General features: G+C 40.7%; 1 protein-coding gene across 1 annotated transcript; it reads left to right on the top strand.

Moving 5' to 3' along the window:
- The first annotated feature begins 390 nt into the window (after nt 1-390).
- On the top strand, nt 391-22,977 carry LOC122781544 (calcineurin subunit B type 1). Its single transcript, XM_044045267.1, has 6 exons — nt 391-656; nt 9,300-9,339; nt 16,919-17,095; nt 17,709-17,768; nt 18,202-18,386; nt 20,746-22,977. Exons 1-6 carry the CDS (start codon nt 654-656, stop codon nt 20,791-20,793), a joined length of 513 nt encoding a protein of 170 aa, XP_043901202.1. The 5' UTR covers nt 391-653; the 3' UTR covers nt 20,794-22,977.
- The last annotated feature ends 80 nt before the right edge of the window (nt 22,978-23,057 follow it).

Below are 23,057 nucleotides of genomic sequence, written 5' to 3' on the forward strand. Positions count from 1 at the left end.
AAAATCCTTCACCTTATTGTGCATCCTCACATCCGTGTGTCCTTAAATGTTACATTTTATACTGCATTCTAATATTATATCGCTTATTTTAGTATAGTTATGTATCCCTACCTTAAAATTGACATTAATCTGATGTCAGTGTTTGGCCACGTTGTCTGTTGAGGAGATTTAGCGCCACAGGGATTATGCACTGCATACTATGAAGTCCATCTGCCTGGTGTCAGTACTGCAGTATCGCCATGTCGCCGGCAGGTAGCGCACTAGCACAATCCTCTTGACGAGACGGTGACGTAAATAAATAAATAAATATAACTCGTAGTTCCCGGATGTACAGTAGTGCTGCACCTCCCCCTCCCTCGCTTAACTCCTCCCTTCTGTCAAACGGAGCCTCCTCCTCCTCCTCCGCGGACTGTCCCCTCCCAGCGGGTCTCCCTCCCTCTGCAACTGCAGTGGAAGAAGCCTCTGTGACGGAGAGAGACGGAGAGGAAAGACGCCTGAAGTCGAGTAGAAAGCGAGGCCGAGACCCCACAGCGCAACGCGGCCGTGTTTTGTTGTGTTTCTCGCCACAGTTCGGCAGCCCACCGACTCCCTCACTGCTGTACACACTCCCAGTTCCGTCTTCATCGCCTGGATTTAATCATCCGACCTGCAAGATGGTAAGCGGCTCCTATTTTCACCCGCCGCCGACGGTGGTAAACACAGAAGTGGGCAGGCCGGCGCCTTAATGTGTCGAATAATGTGGCTTTTTGACAGCTTGTTTTTCACGGCGAGCGCTTTGCTGTAACTTCACAGTCGACGACGTAGAAGAAAACTCGTCTCTCACTCACTTTTCCAGCTCCCTGTCGCGCGCTCTCTGTGCAACAGCCCGGGGCAGATAGTAGCCTGAAGCCTGTGGCCCACATTTTTCTTATCCTTGCTCGGGATCTCACACACTCTTATTAGCAACTAGGCCTGTGCAAATTACTTTTCGTGACAGACACACACATGCTCATCAGGCCCAGGGCTGGCCACTTAGTGTGGCACATTTCACGCACCAGGCAGGGAAACGTAACGCCCGCACTGCTTGTGTGTAAGATTTTATCGCAATAAGTTCACAGCTCGCTTACGCTGTGTTCATAGTTGCAACATCGCTACAGTTGAGTAAAGAAGCTGTACGTGTCATGTGTGTGTTAAATATATCTAATCTAATGCATATAGATGATGGTAAGTTGCCTAGTGACCATAAAGCATCCTCCTGGGCAGGCTGAAGTGTCCACGACTTTTATCCATAGCAACAATACTTTTAAATTGAATTCCCAATGTGCAACAGATTGCTGCTTCACCACTTTATAATTAGTTACATCTAATAGTGAGTTTGTACCAAACATGGGAGTCTTTTCCACGCACGGTGGCCTTCATATACCAGCAAGGACATAGTTCTTCATTTGCACAGTGGGCTTCCTACCGAAAACGAGAAACGCATATTTGTGACTGTGTTTTCCATTCTGGCTACTGTAGAAACATGGTGGTGTAAGATGATGGTCTCTGCAAATCGAAGCCCTTGGCTAAAGTATATTCAATAGGCTTATCTTCTACGATTATGAAAAAGAGGATTTTAATTGTGATTACACGCTTGGACAAAACATTGATGGGTACTGTTCTCAATTTCAATAAACCCCCATAAAAATTGTGCACACTGGAACTTTTCTTCTGTAATTTGAACTAATCATTTGGATTTGTATGGTTATGTTTGCTATCAGAGCTGGACTGTAAAATCACATTTGGTGCGTTCTTAGACGATGTCAGATGTACAGACATCTTCATTTTCATTGAGTAAAACCTCAAATCTGGAACACTGACTGATGTAAACATTTCAGTCATTAAAAACCACGTGTAAATACAGATCAACACATTAACCACACACTAAGATTTAAGTGTATACTCATCTGACAGTCCATTAAATACAAAAAAAATATCAGTGTCAGTGACGTTTCACTAACGGATGCATTAACCATGGGTTGGTAGAGACATTTGTGTTGCAGCTCTCTGTCAGAGGGAAGAAACTTGGGTTATGCACATCCTATCGACTGTATTTGACAGTGTCAACTTATGGCCTGACAAAATGTATTCTTTTCAGCTGCAAGGATAGGTTGGGGGCAGGGATCCGTTGTTGCTTTAGCATGTAGTGGAATGATGTGATGTTAAGGGGATCATATGCTGCCTTGCAATCAAGCGCCACCCACATATGGATTGAGCGTGTAGCTAATGTAAAAGAGATAAAAGCCCCAGTGAACCACCAGCAGAAGTGATGTTCAACACTACGTGATACACACTGCACTTCCATCAGCCCACTCAATCTGGATTTATTCTCCTCACTGGCCGTTGCATTGCTGCAGTTCTCGGCTTGCACTGGAGCCAGCAGTCACTGGCACAGTTCAAACTCTTAGTGAGTCTATTTTTCAACCTCTCTGCTCAATGAGAAGAAATGTTTAAAGGAGCATTCAAATTTCGCATCATGGGACGCTTGCTTCTAATTTCTGGTTTGAACTGGAGATGAAATGGTTGTGCACATGCCATAATGACATGTCAAATAAAATATAGTAGCCAATATTAATGCAGGTGCATAGCCACTCTGATTTTGGTATTGGTCATATTTCTGTATATCTACCTACTAGGATTACATCAAGAACATATGAGAGTACATTTACCGTCTGTTGGCATGTGGAGAAGGAGAACATATGACTGCTTTGTTTTAGCTGATTTAACTCAGCCATATACATTCAATTTGTTGCAACTGTAGCCATGAAGTTGGAGCATGAGTTCCAGCCCCATTATGCATTTTGAATTGTTTCCAAGATGAATCCTATGTTTAACAATCGAGAATCTATTAGTTAGCGAGGCCAAGATCCCCCTATATGAATATGAAAATGAAAAATGTTTACAGCAGTTGGTAAATGCAGCATGTATCTTTATCCCCACCAGGAAATCCAGAAGAAGATTTGGGTATTGTTAGTATACGTGGCATTATTAGACCTTTAAAAACTCTTTGCAGATAAGCCCTACAAGAGTTCCTTCAGGCAACAGAGATTTTCATATTTGCTCTCATTTTGTGTGGAACAAATCCCTCACACACACCCACACAGAAGTCGAAAGCATACATAAATTTAAGCATACACAAGTACTATAAGCTGTATTACACTGTTTTCAAAAGAAGGTGGGAGATGGTTCAGAAAATATGTTTTCCTCATGTCCTTGAAGGTTTCTCTTCTGTGTGATAGATAGTTGTTAATGATGTGCAGTCAGCAGTTCATTGGGCCTGGGTTTTGCCTGGTCTTCAAAGGTGGGCGAATAGTGGAGGGGTAAATTGCCTCAAACTCAGTCTGAAAGCACAGCACAGCTCAGCTGTGCACTCTGCTGCAACTCAGGAGAGTTGAGAATGTTTATCATAACACACAACTGTATGAGAAGCTTGCAGGCACATTTGTGTGATGGAGGGGGGGTGGGATGCCTGAACTAACCTACAAACAACATAAAGTGAGGATAAATCAACGAATAAACTGACATGAATGTATTCACACAAGCCACTTAAAGTCTCAGCAGCAATATTATGTGAAGAAGTATGTCATGCATGCAGAGTTACATAGATACACAGATGTTTAAAATGGCACATAATTGATTTCCCATGTGCATAGACCCACACACACTAAAGGTATGGCTCTTATCGTGACCTTGTATTTTATCAGTTTGCAAGTTGATAGTCTGACCATCAGTCAGTCTGATATAGTCAGTAGTCATGCAGCAAGGAGAAAATGTCAAATATTTTCCTGCAGATTCCCTGCACCCTTAATATAGGATGAGATTTAGTCACTGTTTTTGTGATGTGATTTCAGTCTTATTTTGGATACAGGCAGGATTCATACAACTCAGATTTTATTTAATATGCAGAAAATCCATCCTAACTACCCTGGTGTTTTAGAGCCTCGCTGCTGGCTTTATTATGCTTTAACAACTAGGGGGATGGGGTTTGCTGGACAGGCAAAAACGGATACCTTTGCAAATGATGAGAGCACTTAACCGCATTAACTTCTTGATTGGTTCTCATCAACCACAATTCAACTCCCAGCTGTGGATGAAAAGCTCTGTTTAGACTTACTTTCAGTTTCTGTTTCAGTCTAGTAAAAGAAGTTCCAGCTATTACTTTTGACTGTTAACTCTCATTAGTAGCACTATCTGAACCTAAGCAAACAGCTGCAGAGGAGAAGAGAGAGAAAGAATTGGCTTCCTGTTTACACCAGCACATGCACGTCGCCCAGTCTATCTGAAAAGTAACACAATATGTTTTTAAGTATGTTGGTATGAATGCAGAATACTTTTGTTATCAGGATGCAGCTAATTGTCATCTGATTCAAATAAAAACATAGTATGGATCTAACCTGAATGGCCAAGTGAAACTGTGCTTCAGCATTTAGTTGTTTTGTAATATCACCATCTCTCAATGTGTCTTCAAAGGTAAAGTAAATATTTTTTTTTTATTTATTAATGCTAAGGGCTCATATATATCACACTGCTGTGAGGAGATAGAATAAAGGGTCAGCACAGGTAAAGCTGGGGACACTACACAGCTTTCACAGTCGTGAAAGATTATAAAAAGACTTGGTGTTGGAGTATTTATAATGTTTTTATAATGACTGAAAGACTATCCCACATTTAATGACGGTGCCTGATGATGGATCACAGACTACATGACTTGTCAAACCAACTCAAGCCAACTGAACGCACCAAACTCAAGTGCAAACTCGCAAGAGCAGCCATGTCTACGAGAGCGACAGTTTCAAGGGTAAACACACATGAGTGACAAACGGCTTGCTGTTGCTGCTCTTTGTGCAGTTAATGTTTTGTCCCACCCTACTCTTACATTGGCTGTGTTTGCAGTTGGGTTTGTGATCAATACACACTATCCGATAGCGCCCAGATTTGGCTCAAAAATTCAAACATGCTTGATTGATTGTGACTGAGGTCAGGTCTGTTACCCTCCGCCGATTTGAGTCTTTGAGGGCCTCACACACTAACACATTTCTGTGCCATCCAGCCATGATGACTGTCCCCAAATAGTGTTGACTGATGCAGACTGTGGACAGCTGTACATCGTGGATAAGTTTGGGCAAAAAAATCTTGTATTGTGTCCCCAGCTTAAGATGAGGATGACTTTACTCCGGAGTAAAGTCTGCACTGAGGCAAACGCTGAAGATAAGTAAACAAATATTCTATTTGGATTTAAATAAGGCTGACAGTTGCAGTCATAGACATAAGTAAACAAACCTTTATTGATGTAAATCATGTTTATATTCCATGGTAGCACTGTAACACAGTTCAGTTAATGTACAATACTAGTGGATGGAGGAAGAAGAACCCAACAAGCTTGAAGTGAAAACAAAGGAAGCCAAATGTGCTGTCCTTCTCAAGGATGAGAGTTGCACAAGGTAAATCGAGGTGTTTGTCTGCAGCCCCATATATTGTTTTTCCCAGTCTTTGATGTCATGTCTGTGTTCAGTGGGTCTGTAATTAGTTTTTTTTTTAGCACGGCCATAGTGTACTACAGTGAACCAGCAACCATGCCAGGCTCTTCATTATGCAAAATGTGTTGTGTGTGCTAAAGCCTAATTGATTCTGAATGAAGCTTGCATTATTGATGAGCCAACACAAGTCTCTCACTCGCTCTTTCTCTTTTTGCTTCTATTCCACTGTGACAAAGCAAGATTTTTTTTTCCTGTCATGCATTTTTTTTTTTCTGTCTCTGATATATTTATATTCATTGGCCTGGTTCACTGCCATTACCATCTGCATAAAGGGGCAGTGCAGCAAGAGCTGCGTGAAGTGGTCTATTACAGATGAAGACAAGAGTAACTGTTGACGGCAAGTTAGCTGATCCAGTGACCTAAGGCAGACCTAACCCTTAGTGAGTAAACCTGTAATCCTCAACACCAAATCTGCTTTGCTGTAAGTCTCTTTATTTCCAGAGACCCTACTACAGCCACCACTTATGGATCGTAAATATCAAGGATGTTGTCGAGAGCAGGTCCACCCTATACTCATTTATCCACTAGTTTGTTTTGGTAAATATTATTTTACCATTTTAAGCCAAGATGAATTTATTATGTTTCATATATTCAATAACCGCATAAAGGTTTGAAATAGATTTTAGCTTGAAAGTTGCTTCCAACACATAAACAAATCAACATCTGTGAAACATGTTTGCAGTTGCATTTAGTATTAAAAGCCAAAATTCCTAAATTAATGCTGTGGTTTTAAACCAAAAATGGACCGACTAGCCAAATAGCTATTGATCAACACTAGAGCTGCAACTAACGATTATTTTCATAATCGATTAATCTGTCGATTATTTTCTCGATTAATTGATTAATCGCTTGGTCCATAAAATATCAGAAAACCTTACATCCTCATTTCCAGGTTTGACGGTGTTCGTCATCAATGATGATGTTCTCATCATTGTTTTGTCCACAAACCAAAACGATTATCAAAATAGTTGTTTATTAATTTAGTAATTGTTTAATTGTTTTAGCTCTAATCAACACTGCTGTAGTATCTCATAGTTTCAAAATGGATACAAAAAGGGACGTGGTCTGTCACCATTTATTAATTCTATGCTATTGAAATGTCATACTGTTTTACCAGAGCTACATGGCGACCGCTTTATCCTCCACATGAGGGTCACCAATAGTTTGCATGACCCATTTTTGACAACTAGAGTAGATAAATCAAATTATTTAAGTAGTTTGAAGTATTGTTAAAGTGTTTTCATGACTATTTAGGGGGGAAATAAAGGTGTAAACAACAGTATGCCTTGCACAGCAGGGTGAGGGTGCATCCAGGAACCTGCCCTTTAACTGGAGAACCCTGGTTTATGGATTTGAATCCAAAACAATAAGTCACTGAACCTGCAGCCCTCAGTGCTGCTCTGTCTCAGATCCAGCTCCATGTAAGGGAGTAAACAAAGGGATCTTTCCCTATGGGGATCAATAAAGGATCACATTGTCACTATTACGCAGACAGCCACACAGGCAATGGGACACCCAGTCCCTGTAATGGCAAAGTCATGTGTTACACTGGAATTCAATCTCCTCAACTGCCAGTGTGCAGCCTCTGTCAAGTTGTTCCACAGAGGAAACCATGTATATGTCGGCCTCAGATCACTGCACTTGTGGCTCACTCTGTCTTCCTGATTGGGTGTCAAATACTAAGTTTCTCTCTGGCTAATCCTGAGTCACCTCATTCTCCTCACTGCTCTTAAAATACCACAACTTCACTGAGGTAAGTCTACTGTAGCACAGTAGCACGGGGATAAGCCAGTGTGTGACGTAACTTTCACTGTCTTTCTCCAATCAGTTTAGTGTGTGTATTGTTACTCGGTGTTGGAATGCATTGGCAATATTCCTTGGGTGTAACTTTTTATTTTACTTGAGCTTTCTTCACACTGGCAAGTGTGCAATTGCTCTCCTCATGTTTTTTTTTTTTTTGGTTTTCATGCGATTTACAAATACTTGATGAGGGATTGTAATAAGAGAATCAGTTTAGACTGCAGCATGACCTCAGCTGTGCTTGCTGAGGTTTTCTGAGCTCAAACACAAACGGTCAATAGCTTCAGAAAAATCCATTCAGCTGAAACTTATGTTTATTTATCTGCTGCTGAACATCGCCATGGCTAATGTGCGACTAGATGATGAAATTGCTGCTGGTTTTGTCAAATAAGCTGTTTACTTTAACCCCATATCCACCATTCATTGCTAGTGGTGTCTTTAGTAAGGACACTGCAGACATCAATGTTGGCATAAAGACAATTTTTTTCACGTGAAATTCAGTACTGCAGTTATAGAAAAATTGACAAGCAGCTGTTTTCAGTAGCTGGTTCTCGATATTGTATGCCACCCCTCATGGCCACAGGAAGCTTCTGCTTGGAAAAGCAGTTTGGCTCTTTGCTGTTGCTGCTGGATAATTCTGATTGGTTGATTGCTTGCTGCTGGGCTGGGCCATGTTTCTGTATCTCTCTCAGCTGTGTGATGTCCATTCCATCACTCACTATCCCCCTCATTGCCACAGGGACTCCTTACTGACTCCCATGTGAGCATTCAGCCTCATCTTGCCAGTTATCAGTGGACACTGCAGTGCTGGAGGAGATTGGATGCGGATGTGACTGCTGAATATCAGCCAATACTACTCCCTCTCTCTCGCTCTCGCTCTCTTCAATTCTGCAAACAGTTCTGCAAACAATTCTGCAAACAATTCTGCAAACCCACACCCGTGAAACCTCTGCAAAGGACCCTACCTGTTACTGCAGTTATCTCCAACTCAAGTCTGGATTCAAGACTAGACCAGTTAACATACTGAATGTCCCATGATGAAACTCATCATCCATGTTTAAACATCTCATACCGTCACTCAGAATGAAACCGCTTTATTCATTGTACAGTTTATATAGAACATAGCAACACTTACTCACCTCAGTGCTATAGGCTTTAACGATAAAACAAATCCATGTGGCTGACAAGACTTCATGTGTAAAATGAATGTGTAATAATGGTTTAAAAAAAAAAAAAACATTCCTGCAGCCAATCCTGACATGTTGAGTTCATTTTTGCCTTTGCTGGGAGTCACTGAGGGCAGGCAATCCTTACTTTTAATGTTGTGTGTAAAAGTTTTTATCTAGAAATATCTTGAGAGGGTTTTGACGCATGACTCATCCTAAGTGTTTTATCTGTGCACACCCCCACCCCATCAGTTAAGCTAATCAAATAGATTAGATTATCTGATGATCTATTGTTTCTATTGAACTGAGAAAAGCTCCAGGGCCCAAATTCTCAGCAATTTATTTTACGCGTATGTCAACCGAAAAAATATAATTTCATGGTAATTGAGGAATATGAGAAAATTGATGTGACAGTTTCAGTTCAGAGTTTCTGATATACACATATATGAGTTTAGGATGTGGCTGCATGCACTTTTGTCCTCATTATATCTGCTGTTGAGAGAATTTGTGACAGATCACCACCTGTTGCCTTCTGTATTTGGTACCATGGTTAGTTTCATAAATAAGCAACTTTGTGTTCTGTAGAAAAATATCTAAAACACCAATTTGCTCTCCTCTGATGGCTCGGAGCGAAAAGAAACACCCTGTATATTTTACATTCTGCTGATGAGAGGGATTTTAAAACTCTCTGCCATCTTATCTTAAGTAACTTAACAGATATAATTGTTCTTTATTGAAACTATTCTAATGTCTTCTCTGTTTCTGTCTTTGTCTTTAGGGAAATGAAGCTAGTTACCCCCTGGAGATGTGCTCGCATTGTAAGTATTCATTCACGTGTGCTCACTTTAGATGGAGAGCTCTCTTCTGTTCAAGGATTAACAGCTTTGTATCTTTTTTTCTGGCCTGAATTATTATTGCATGGTTCTGACACACTTCATGAGTGAGGTGATGCCTCTGGTATTTTTATGGATGTATGATGTTTTGTATCCTAAAGTGTGTCCATTTGTGTGATGTTCAGAAGTGTTTCAGAAAGTGATGTCACCTCTAAATCGAACTCTAGTCAGGCATGTTTACAAGATGTCTATCTGGTGAGCTCCTGAGCTTTGAGGAGGAGGAGGAATTGAGGATATGACTCACATTTCTTCTTTGTCCACCTACTTCACCTTACCTACCGTGTGATGCATTATTCACAGACTTCACGCATTGTTTAAAAAGAAGCCAAGGTTTGTAGATTTCAGTCTGGCACACTTTTACCAGCACGTTATTGAGAACCAGGTTAAAAATGGTTCCAGTGCTGCATGCGTTTTAATGAGCAGTGAGACTACGACAGGTCCCACTGTAGCGTAGGTGTACTTCAGGGACAGTGTCACTGCTGAGGATGACCTCATCATTCTCAGTATCTGAGTCACATGTGAACAATTAATTTGATGACAGGGCTACAGAGCTATTAGCCTTTGGGATTTTTATTGCACTGTTGAAAAAGTGTCCAAACTAAATTATAACAGTCATAAAAGGATAGCAGGGCTCTAGAGTGCCAGCATATATTTTTTTTGAGTGATTGCACTGGTGGTCTGAAATTTCATGCTGTTTTAAATGTGTACATTTTTTTTTTATGTGACTGGGGTATTATAGTGGGCTGGGCTCGACACGCTCAAGTGCAGCACTTAACTAACACAACACACTAATGCATCAAAGGTATAAGCACAGAACCAAGGTAAAATGAAATTGAAGCAAGCAAACCTTTCTGAGTGTTTTCAACAGCCTGGCAGTGAATCTACAGCCACTTTAGATGACAGTGTGTCCACATAAATAAAAAAAAAAACTGCAACTACAAGATGGGAGCCCGATGCTAACATTACTCTCACTGCTCACTAAACATTTCAGATAAGTCAGCAGATATCACTTTGAGAGTTTCCTTGCACCCCTCTTCATTGGTAAACCCAGACACAGCACAGTATTTACCCGGCACCTTATGGCCGCGCTTTTCTATTATACAGTTCTAGCACGGCACGGCTCGACTCAACTCTACTTGTTATTTTTTGCTTTTTCAGGAGGGGTAGTACCTTGTACCTGGTGCTTTTTTGGTACCTTTTTTTGGCGAGGTTCCAAGTTAGTTGAGCGTTCATGTCAGAGTGAGTCAGACTGAACATACAGTATATACATACAGTAGTAATTCAACTCTTAATTGCATTATATGAACACAATATTTTTTGGTAATGACATGTAAACACACAAATCTGAAAAACAGATTTTAATCACTTAACAAATGACTGTGTACAATCTGTGTTAGGCTGTCTAACGTAGATAAAGTAGTGCGCATATTCTGAAGATAGAGCTGACAGATATTTTATTTGGTGAGCCTTTAGTTAAGTGGCTAAAGTTAGTAGTTTTTCCTCACGTCTCCACTTGCAGCCATGTTTTTTTTCTGAGCTTTTGATGAACAGTGAGCACACACAGCACTTTCAAACTCTGTAAGCTGACTGTAACTCTGCATGCTGACGATACATAGGTAACCCCATTTAAGTGTTCTGTCCCTTTATTGGCCGACATTTGCTTTTTATAGACAGAAGATACTGGACTGTGAGGGGGCGCCAGCTATTCCTCCCCCATGATTATGACTCAATGGGAAGGGTAGGTGGATTTAGTTGATCCATGATCCTGATCTGAACCCATCAAGGACCTCTGCATTCAATCTGGGCTATATAGCTTTTCTTCATTATCTCTTCCTTTCTATCTGTCCTTTTCTGTGTAGCAAGTGTAAGAATAGTTATTAAATAATGTTCACTTGCCATGAATACAGGAATTACTTTGATTCTCAAATGTATTGTCTTTAATGGCTTTTCTATACACACACACTTCTTTTTGCCTTCCTCCTTACTTTCTCTTCTGTTTTGTCTGTATTTGGCTTTCTCCTCTGTCTCTCTCACCCTCCACTGACAGAGCAGCTGTTCAGCTCATCAACTGCTCAGACAGGCAGGCATTGGTTTTGAAGAAATTAGCTCTGGCCCGATGGTAGACGTGCCCTGTGCTGCACCTTCATATAACTGCCCTAAATCAAATGTGAACAAAGTCTAAGACCCACTCACCAGCCCTAGCCATTTTTAGTATGTTGACATCTATTAGATTAACTGGAGGATTTTGTCTTCAAGAGTCATTTAACACACCTCAGTTTGAAATGAATCATTATTCCTGCATGTGGATACATTTCTAAGGTTGTTACGCTGATACTGGCTTTATCAAACTCACATCTGGCAAATATTTAAAAGCCCACTCTCTTCACACGCACGCACGCACGCACACACACACACACACACACACACACACACTCTCTTCACTCCATCGCAGGACTGTCTGCAGCCGCCTAAAATAAACAGAGGGCGGCCTGCTGGAGTTCCTTGTTGCTAGGGGTTTCCCTGAGGTGGGAATTGGAGAGCCTCCGTAGGTGGGGGTGTTGGGGTGTGTCGGGGGTTTTCTGATGATGGCACAGCTATAAATATATGGGGAGCATCAAAGTGCTGGATGCCTTGTGTTGCCCTTGGTTTGGTCCATGCAGGCGAGCAGTACATTATCAAACAGCAGCCAGAGCAATCGGCGCTTTTGTCCCGCTTTTTATTTTTATGTAGAACACACACCTACTGTGTGGCCTCCTCTTACTCGTGGCCTGGATGAGATAAGACTAGGTGTGACAGATAATAAGGTGTGTGTGTGTATTCATGCCCCTTTTTTCTTTATACTCAGAAACAATATGCTTTCCAAATCCACAGCTTGATCAGTGTTCTACAAACTTCCAAAATGACAACGTCCTGAAATATTTCATTTTGTCCACAAACTAGAAATACTCCGTTTACTGTCATAGAGAGGAGCAAATCAATTAGAACATACGTAGTCAAGAGGCTTAAGTCAGAAGCAATTCATTAGTCAATAAACAATAGATTAATCAGTTAACTGTTGCATTACACTAGAAACCAAGTTAGTTGTCGGCAAGCTTTCAAGACATCAAGTGCTCATAAATGTATTCATGATCTCATCTTTCAATTAAGGGACTATTTATTCATTTTTGTCTCTAACAACGTGTTTTCTCCCGTTTCCTTGACAACCCTTCACCGTATTGCTTTGTAAAACCCATTATCCTAATGGGGACAGTGTTGTGTAATTACTGAGCTGTGCATGTATCCTCCTCATGTTTACCCTCCCTCACACCTTATCTTGTGTATTTTTGGTGCTATACACAGCAGACTGTTATTATCGGTAACATTCCAACACATTTCCTGATCTCATACCCCACCCTCTCTCACCCCCACCTCCCCTCTTGCCTCAGTTCAGGTTAGCTTGGAGTCATGTGTCTCCATTAATGTGCAGACAAAAAGAGGACACATTCATTAATGACATTTTGGGAACATTGTGTTTTATAATTAAACAAAAATGGGGAGGAAAGTCCCGCTGCACTCACCAGATTTTCTATTCCCTCACAGCTGTGCTTCTCTTTAGTGGTTGGTTCGAACCACCTGACTTTTAACTGTGTTACTGGTAGCCGATAATATCACATTAAGTGTGCGGTCAGAAATGCTGCCCAAAATTAGGTCAGCGATTGACTCCCTCTTACACTCACACAAAAAACCAGAAAGTGCATATGCCCCGATACACCCCCTCAATCTGCCCATGATGGCAAATACTTTGGGGGCTAACGGTCCAGTCAGTTGCCTAGTAACACAGATGCAGGTGCATTTATGAAAGCGTGTATCTGTTGTGATCTGCAATGGAGGAGTATATGAGATTATCATAATGATCTCACAGTTACATTAGGTCTCCCTCAGAGCTGCTTATTAGCATATTAGCAGTGTGAGGAGCCTCTGTTTGCCTGTGCAGTCCTCTCAGGAAAACACTTTCTCACCGGAACAGTTCTGTATATTTGTGCCCTGAGTAATCCAATTAATGAAGAATTATATGAATAACGTGGCTCTTCTGCATTATTTATACATTACATTATTATTAAGTTAATGTAACGGAAACTATGTTGTAAAAACCCATTTTCGGAACCGTATAGCTCCCTGTAGAAAATCTGTTCTACAATATTATGCTATTGTAGGATTATAGGTGTAACGAACCAACTGCACCTTTATGTAAAACATGACTCTTGTACCTTTAATCATATTCTAACCAGGGGTATCAGTTTTTAGCGTCACCCATATCATTGCAGCTGTCGCTGATGCCAAAGACTCAAACACACAGGTTATGGCACCAGGGTTAATTATTGCATTCAGCTTCTTCGGCATCTGTTTCTGTAATTATGCAGGTGTTGAGGACACCTTGTCTCTGTGGCTCATTTCATGGACACAGCTGTGCAATACCGTGAACGTAGCAGCTTCTGTGTCGGACACTGTATCTGTAATTGCACATTTTGAAGTCTGGCGACTGTAGTGGCAGTCAACTTTTGTAAATCTGGTGATCAGGGGATTTACACTCTATTTGCTGCACTCACTGCAGTCAATGGCAATGATTTTGCACCTACTTGGAGGATGACTGTGTGTGATATCTACAGAAAGTTTACGAGGGAGTCAGACATGCATTCATACCCATAAAATTTCTATCTGTGCCACAGATGACCTTGATCTAATAAATATAGCTTCAGTATTAGGGCACTTACTGCAAGTATGGTTGCAATGATGCCCCTCTCACAGACCTGCTTTGAGCTGAGCTGGTGTCATCTGCTGTGAGCAGGAAACAGGAGGCTGCTGATAAGGAAGTGTCTTGTGTCACAGGACAGCCGTGTGCTTGGCTCTCGTAACTCACACCTAGTGGACACAGAAACCCTGTGGTACATCAGATTTTGAGCATTTGTGTGTGTGTGTGTGTGTGTGTGTGTGTGTGTGTGTTTGTATCAGGAACATAAAAACAAGACAGTGACACCTCCAATAGAAATAAATGTGTTTGTGTAAAAGTCATGGAACTGAGATTCAGCGGGACAAACATGATTCTAAAGGGTTTTGTTTCATGTTTGAGAACATGTTTATGGATCTGCAGGACACTCTGGCTTTCGCAGTGCTCAAGCAGCACACAGGCACAGTTGTGAATGCAAATAAGACGGCAATCAATCAACGATAAACCAGGAGCTAAACAAGCTTTCAGGTTTTTTATTCAAAACATCTGTGTACACACTTCCTGAAGGTGATGTCTTCAAATGTCCAAAAGTCAATTTCACAATTGATTAATCAGACGGGTTAATCAATCAAGTTAGTTGTTTGGTCCACTAAACGTCAGAAAATGTTGAAAAGTGTTGATCGTTTGTCTCCCAAACCTCAAAATGATGATTAATGTAATTATTTAAAATACAATTAATCTATTATCAAAATAGTTAACTATTTAGCAATCGATAATATAAGACAGAAACTAATATCAGTAAATATTGTCGTGGTTAGCCATTTTAGTTTTAGCTAAATTTAAATTTTAACAAAAGGATTTATTAATTTCCTATTAATACAACTGCTTCCCTTTTGAATGATTTCAGAGAGTGTGATGGGCATCTGGGCTGTATATTTGGAACTGTAACGGATTCATAGTTCAAACAGATACCCAAATTACTGATAAAAAGTGGTCGTCCTAGTGTCTCTGGACAGTCTTGTCATTCCTCACCTCCTCCTCCATTCTGATTAGCTGATGTAGCTCAGCCTGTCCCAACGCATAAGCCACACCCAATCTCTCCCTCCCTTCCTTTGCATCATACGATAAGTAAAACAATGGGTTACTAATTGATACTCAGTGTAGAATCATATTTCTTTGAGAAATGCAGTGGAAAAAGATCAGCACACCTTACAGCTCACTCACATTTAAAGATTTAGTTTTTATTATTGCCAGTACAATACTCGTTAGAAATAAAGACACACTTGTGAATTGCACACACTTGTTGGTCAGGTACAACACTAATCATTTTGAATTGTGTGTGAAATGATTCTGTTTTGAACAAGGTTTTGTTTTCTCTCCATAAATATTAAAACCACAATTTACTGGTTTCTTTAACTTTCACTCAAGAGCGAAAACCTGCCATTTATCGTGATAATTATCAATCTTAACCAATCATCTTTTTTAGCCTTATTGTCCAACCTTAGTGCGAGTATAACTGATAAACTAGTGATGAGTCTGCACTCAAGAGCAACATTATTCCTAAAGATATTAACAACCCCCCTTAGTGTTTTGAGAGTGCTGTTTATATTCAGTATCAGAGTCAGGTGACTCGAGGCCACAGCATACGATCTGCATTACTTGAGTTTTTTGGCTTTAGGTCAAGAATCCATCCAGGTATAGCACAAATGTCTTACAAGAGAGGAAGATGATGTGATGACCTTTTATTGAGATAGTCATATTTCCAGTGTGACATCATAATGTTCTGCAAAAACACTTGATCCACTATTATCTAACACCCAATAAAGGAACAACAGGGGAGATTGTGACTAGACTCGATGGATTACAACCATGAGGTGGTAAATCTAGGATTTTTCCAGTGATCAGAGAGTTCAGTGTATAATAAATCTATGATGACATCTCCTTGAACCTCACCTGAGGTTTCTTAGCCTCATAAATACGTCACCCTACCTCATTGTTCCTCTGTCCCTCTGTTTGCTACGCGTTCAGATTAATAGATAGAGATGATGTCATTTAGGATCCCAGGCTACTGTTGTAGTTTGTGGTTGGCCACCCGTATCATGTGACCCTCAGTGAATGAGCTTATATAGTAATTAACAACTGGCTTTGTTATTGCTTCTGGATAACTCCTTGCCATTGCTCAGTGTAGTGTGTTAGAGAGGCTGTTTCTTATGGCAGGGGAACAGAAGGAAGCACCAGTAGGCAACAAAGGCTGTGAGTTTGCAATAACTGTCTCCATGTATTTGTGTGTCTTTGTGCTATTTCCTCTGTTCCTTTCTCTCCCAATGACTCTCATTTCATTTTTTCCCCCCCTATTTTAAGTTCTCTGCAGTAGTAATATTTGTACTCATTTCAGGTCACAGAGTAGAACATAATGTGCTGTGGTTTCTGTGGGTCTTGGAGCGCTTGGCTCAATACTGTGCAGCCTGGAATTGGTGTCCTTGACCTAGTTGCAAGTGGTGGCTGCTAGAATTTATGACTATATTTCATGCAGGTGTTAGCAAGGGTATTTTATATTTTGCATGAATTTTTGCTGGCTCGTGTACACGAGAAAATAAAAGTGCACTGTGGCTCATTTCTCTTTCACTTTTAACTATTCCATTTTCTTTTTTCTTAGTGAAGAGAGGCTGTCACCCTGAGTCTGATACCTGTGATCTTTATCATTTGTGTGATAACCCAAGAGCACCAGCTGAATATCTGCAAAGAAAATGTCAACGTCTCATTAAGACTTTCTCTCCTTTTTTTTGTCTCTTTGTCCAGTCGATGCTGATGAGATTAAGAGGCTAGGGAAGAGGTTTAAGAAACTCGACCTAGATAACTCTGGCTCGCTCAGCGTGGAGGAGTTCATGTCCCTGCCGGAACTGCAACAGAACCCCCTGGTGCAAAGGGTTATCGACATATTTGACACAGACGGGAATGGAGAGGTGGACTTTAAAGGTATGCAATAAACTCTGATCAGCTGGTGTGGGGAAGCACTGTAACCTAATTTTACTGCCGTATTCTTATACATTTATTATGGCATCGGCTGACTAACACGGATGGTTTACTATTTGAAGTCCGTGTTGTTGGTATTTGGCGTCAAGGCTCCCAGCGACGCAACTCCTTACAAACAAACACTAAGCTTAATACATCCCTTAATAAAGAGGAACAGCTGCATCAGATGCAGACTTCAGTAAAGAGCTAAGTGCAGTGTAGCTTTTCAAGTGACTACGACGTGAAGAGGTCGTGTAAAATTACCTTCTATGATGGGCCTGTGTGAGCTTTCCCCAACAGCCACACACAAACATGAAATGACAACAGCAAGGAGGAAATGTGTCTGAACCAGTTTTTCTCAAAATGTATGTAAATCAGAAATGAAAGCGTTTAAAGGAACCTTTCTCCATCACTAACACCACTGCACCATAAAAGTTGATCTTCATACTGCATTCACGTGCCTGTGCTGTCTGTGTTTTGCTTCTACCAGCTAACTAGAGTTCCATAAGCATTCAGTGTGCAATAAACATACAGCATTTGAGTTGTGATGACACCGATGATTGTTCTCCTTCCCCAGAGTTCATCGAGGGAGTCTCACAGTTCAGCGTCAAGGGCGACAAGGAACAGAAGCTTCGGTGTAAGTAAAGCTGCTCCTCCATGGATACCACATGTTACCAGATATTGCACCAGTGGTTCAGGGTCTTCTATTGCTGTCGCTGTAGTTTAATCTGACATGACTTTATCTCAATGCATCCTAGTCCTGCATCAACAAACAACAATACTATACTGAAAGTTGGACACCACCGTTTTTTACTGCCTTTTGAATTAACGCTTGAAGCTCAGGTCCAGTGTGTGTGTGGAATGCAAATAAGTGTGTTTATCGAGGGATTATTGAGTGAACGGTGGTGAAAAGTGGGACAAAGTTACAAGACGGGTAAAGACTTTGACCAGAGATGAGTCAAAGACCGGTTCTAGTGACATTTGATGCCCTGTGGATGTCTCTGTTTTTAACTGATTTCACTCTGCCTCCGTTTCTGTTCCCTCGTCTCTGCCACAACGTTGCACCACAGTCGCCTTCAGGATCTACGACATGGACAAGGACGGCTACATCTCCAACGGCGAGCTCTTCCAGGTGCTGAAGATGATGGTGGGCAACAACCTAAAGGACACACAGCTCCAGCAGATCGTGGACAAGACCATAATCAACGCAGACAGGGATGGAGACGGCAGGATATCCTTCGAAGAATTCTGTGCTGTGAGTGGAAGCCCCTTGGTGTTTTCTGCTGATGCAGACTGTTGTGCTGCAGGCAAATGTCAAAGGGGCAAAAGAAAAGCCTCGAAAACAGCTTTTTCTCCTCCGGCTTGACAGCGGTGGGTTTAAATTTCAAGCTTACTGTGGAAATATGCCGTCAAGGGCTCTTAATATTGCCCGATGATTTCTCACTACATGATGTGATGGGGCTGCGAAAATGCTGGCTGTGACATTATTCTTATAATCCTGGGTTGGTCGTGTGAGAAGGTTATGTAATAATATACAATGGTATGAAGAGATGAAGGTTATGAGAGAAAATGAATATAGTTGAGAAGATGAGGGAGAGAGAGAGACTGTTACTCTAGTGAGATGAACATTGAACACTTTATTAAACTGAGGTCAGCACATGAAGCAAACCTCTAAAAATGCTCATATAAAGCTGCTTCACACACAGAAGAGAAGTAATCCTAACTTAATCTACGAGTGATAAGCAGCAAGGTTCAAGAAGGCAGAGGCAAAATAAAGATGCAGATTATTTCAATACCCTTCGTTTGCACTATGACTGTTCACCAGTCTGAACTCAAACCTCTTCCTGTTTGTTTTACATGAAAGCAATCTAAATACATTCCTGATGGCAGCAGCAGAAAGTCCTCATGCAGGACACGTGTGGGGTCACTGATCATTTCTTTGCCTTTTTAAGGACTTGGTTCAAAATGAAGCTGCTCCAGGGATCTTTGTTTTTTTGCCCGTTTTTTTTTAAATCTGCCGTTTAAAGCCGCAGTCAAACAAACGGCTGGGATACCAACGCTATCACACTTTTGATTCATAGGGCACTTTTAAAGATTTTGAAAGATGCAGTACAGTTTGAAATCCCGACGTTATACATTACTCTATACAGTTTGTGAAAGTCTCTTTCAGGTCTGTGAAACAATGATCACCCACACCCTGACATCCTCTTGTCAGACCCCAGTGGGTCCTGCTTTGCTTGGAGATATTTTCTGAAAGGAAAAGCACCACTTTCAACTCTGACAGACAGAAGGAGCACATGTGACAGCTGCGTCTCCGGAGCCTTGAACTAAAAAAGACGGAGTGTATTTTCAGGATGGCACGGGGAGAGTATTACATCGCCCTTTTTTCTTTTTTTTTCTTTTTTTAAATAAAGCAGCAACTTCCCAAGCACTAAATGGCTCAAGGAGGAGACAATGTGACATGATTTGTGTCTTGCTTGAAATGAAAACGGCAACAAAGAGTGTTTAAAAATAACCGATGTAAAAATAGGTCTTATCTAAAGACTGCAGTGATGCGCGGGCCGACCCACTCTCGGGTGGACTTTAAAGAAAATGCAGCGAGTTCAGGAGGGATGAACTATAAACAACTCACTGTCTGTACAGTTTCAATTTGTTGATAGTTTTCCTCTCTCACTCACGACTATGTTTTTATCTTTTCCTAAAGACGTGTCTGTAGCTTTTGTTTGGATACTCCACCTGCACCAAATATCTTTCTGGAAGGATCTAGAAAGATATTTGTCCTCTCCTCTCCATGCATACAAGCACAGGCTAAATCCTGTCACTGTAGACTCTGTTTTTGTGCACATTGCAGTCTGTAAGCGAGGGCTTTTCTGTTCAAGGTGAAGACGTTTGTTGTTTCTATTTATTTAACCTCTTCCTACACCTGTGGCCGGGATGTGGAAAGAGCAATATCGGCACCGAGGACGGCACTCAAGAGTGAGACCTCCTGATGTTTGTAGCTCTATAATAAGATAAATAAAACCAAAATACACCAATGGAAGATTGCTAAATTTGGGTAGTAATTAACATATACTTTTGAGGATTGGGTTCAGCTTGTATAACAGGCCGACAGGTGCGGGTCATAAAATCACGAAAAGGCTGGTTTCAGAGTTTTTACACAGACGGCATGTTGTTGTATATCAAAGGGGAACTTGGGGAACTGATTTTACACCTACGATCGGTTTGTTTGTTATTTAACATCTGAACTTTCCAGCTTGTAAAAGTTGTTGTATATGTTGTATAAATGAAAGATATTCTGTCAAAGAAGAGCAAAGACATGTTATTTACATTTGATAACTCTAAAAGTGAACTATAAATGGCACCATAACCCACCTTTGTTTGCAGAGCTTCACCCATACTAAACACAAGGTTTTTCACAAACATTTTTCTTCCAAGTCAGCATATTTTATGAAAGTGCAAGTCTTTGTTTTGACCATGAATCAACCCTTTAAAAAAAATCATCAATGCTTTGTTAGCACACAATTATATCTTAGGCATTTTTCTTCACACAAGCCATCTCTGCATCTGTAGATTGCCTGAGTAATGATTGTTTTTCCTGTCTTTCTCTGCTCCAGGTGGTCGGAGGTCTCGATATACACAAAAAGATGGTGGTGGACGTGTGAGCGCGCCTTTGCTCGCTGAACCCCCGCCGCTCCTCCTTCCTCCTCGACACTCGCTTTCTCCAAGATCTGCTAAAGACGTCCGGCAAAATGCTCTCTGTGTAACTCAATGGAAGTATTCTCTCTCTCTCTCTCTCTCTCTCTCACTCATTACTCTCTTTCTTTCTGAGAAGCCACTTTTTTTCCTTTCAAAAAATCCACAGGCCTCGTGAAGCCAACTTTGAAGTGTTATTGAACTGTAAAATCCCCTCCGTGAACCCGGTCATAGCACTTTAAGAGACTGAAGGACATCAAAAGCATCTCCAACTTTGGATGGGAGGGAAGGGGCTCAGTGAGGAGGCTGGTTGGCTTGTCCATATGACATCATTTCTTTCTTTCTTTCTCTCTCTTTTTCTTTTTGTTATTTGTTATTTTTGATATTTATTTTTGTTCTTGTCTTTTATAAAGAAGAAAAAAAAAAACAAGTATATCTATGGTTGTGGCGTGAGGAGGTGTATAGTATATTAACACTTGACTTACAGTGCAACTAGAAAGTAGGGTATGAAGTGCCAACCAGAACATATCCAGTAACCAGTCCAAGTTATTACCCATCATCACAGCTGTTGTCCGTGCAGGACAAAAGTGACTCGCAAACACTCCCACGAACCCGCGAGTCATGTCGGATTGCAAAATTACATTTCAGAGCTGTTACGGTTAGTAAAAATTCCAGTCACTCTTAGCAAAACAGTCCAGATGTTATTTTTTATTTTGTAATAGTTTTATTTATACTTAAACATGTGTTTATATTGTTGGAGATGATCCTAGTTTCCTGTCATGAGAGATAAAACAAATGCCAACAACATGTCTTTCCAAAAAATGATGACAAAGTATTTTTTTTTTTTGCATTGAACTGTGACACAATCTCAATTCCGAGGCTCGATTTCGGTCGGCGGCTGGACGGACGGACTAAGCTAAGAACTGACAGTAGACGTGTGAGATTTTACACTGTTTGTGCGAGTATATAGCAATTTAAGAGACTTTATCTGCTGGCAGCGTTTTTGTTCATCAATATGTGTATATTAGGTAAAAATCAACGTGCTCATCATGTTTTAACAGCAAGAGGAGAAAGGCGCCTCCGCCTCAGCGCAACATGAGCCCTTCTGAATATTTACCCGGTACGGCACAGGATGGGTCAGTTTTCTTGTATGCAACACAAACACTTCAATCTCATCATGTTGGCATGATGATCGGGTGTGCACCTCCGATAGACTGTCCAATGTAGTTACTCCTTTTTTCCTTTTTTATTTTTATTTTTTTTTTTGTTAAACATGTACATTTCAAAAGTTGGCTTCTGCTCCCACTTGGTCACAATCACCTTGTTTTCTCCTCCTTCCACCCACTAACACAAACAGGGAGAAAAACTTAATAACTCATCCAGACCGAATAACGCTTCCTCCTATGAACGGCATCAGGAATAGCTTTTTTGTTTAGCTGTGGAGGCTCGACTGCTGGTTTGAACAGGAGTTTTCAGTCAGATGTGAATCTGGAGCACTCAGTTGTCCCTGATCCCAAAGCTCCGCACGGCTTGGGCCTCCCTGTGCTTGCATGACATGGAAATATATTTTTTTGTTGTGCATGTAGATCAATTATTTGAAATAATCCTCTTGTTTACACATGGATGGTGATGTTAATATATTTAAGAATTTAATGGTATACAATATGGATGTTGCCAAACTTTGGTACATGTACACATATTCTATGAGAGGTAATCCAAATGAACTGAACTACATGTAACTTTTTTGTATTTTTGCCCGGATCAGCGAGCTGCTTCTATTCCAGTGAAGGTTGCAATCTGATCCCGTCTCAAACTGCCACACACTGTACTCAGCTTAAAGGGGAAATTTTTAGGTTTTTTGGGTTTTTTCTTTTCTTTTGTATATAAGTATTTGTTAAATGCAGTTCTGGCTCTCTGTTCTCTGTATAGTTCAGATCGCGCTTTAGTTTAAGTGCAATTTTTTTCCTTCTTTTTTTTCTGATGGACTTGGGTTCTTTTTTTAGTTTGTGTGGGGATATCTGAAAATTTACGTTTGAGAACTTTTTTTTTCTCCTTTTTCTGCATGCTGCAACTTATGCTGTGGGACTGTTGGAAACTTGATACTGTAAGAAAATTAAATAAAATTTAAATAAACTTTGAAATGTTAAAAGTAATGGGTAATGTTCAGTCATTGTCCTCTGTGATGTTATCGACTCCAATTACATTAACCTTTAACATTAATTTTCATTGTCAT

This window comes from Solea senegalensis, linkage group LG15 (assembly GCF_019176455.1).
Source record: "Solea senegalensis isolate Sse05_10M linkage group LG15, IFAPA_SoseM_1, whole genome shotgun sequence".
In the NCBI taxonomy this organism is placed as follows: Eukaryota; Metazoa; Chordata; class Actinopteri; order Pleuronectiformes; family Soleidae; genus Solea; species Solea senegalensis.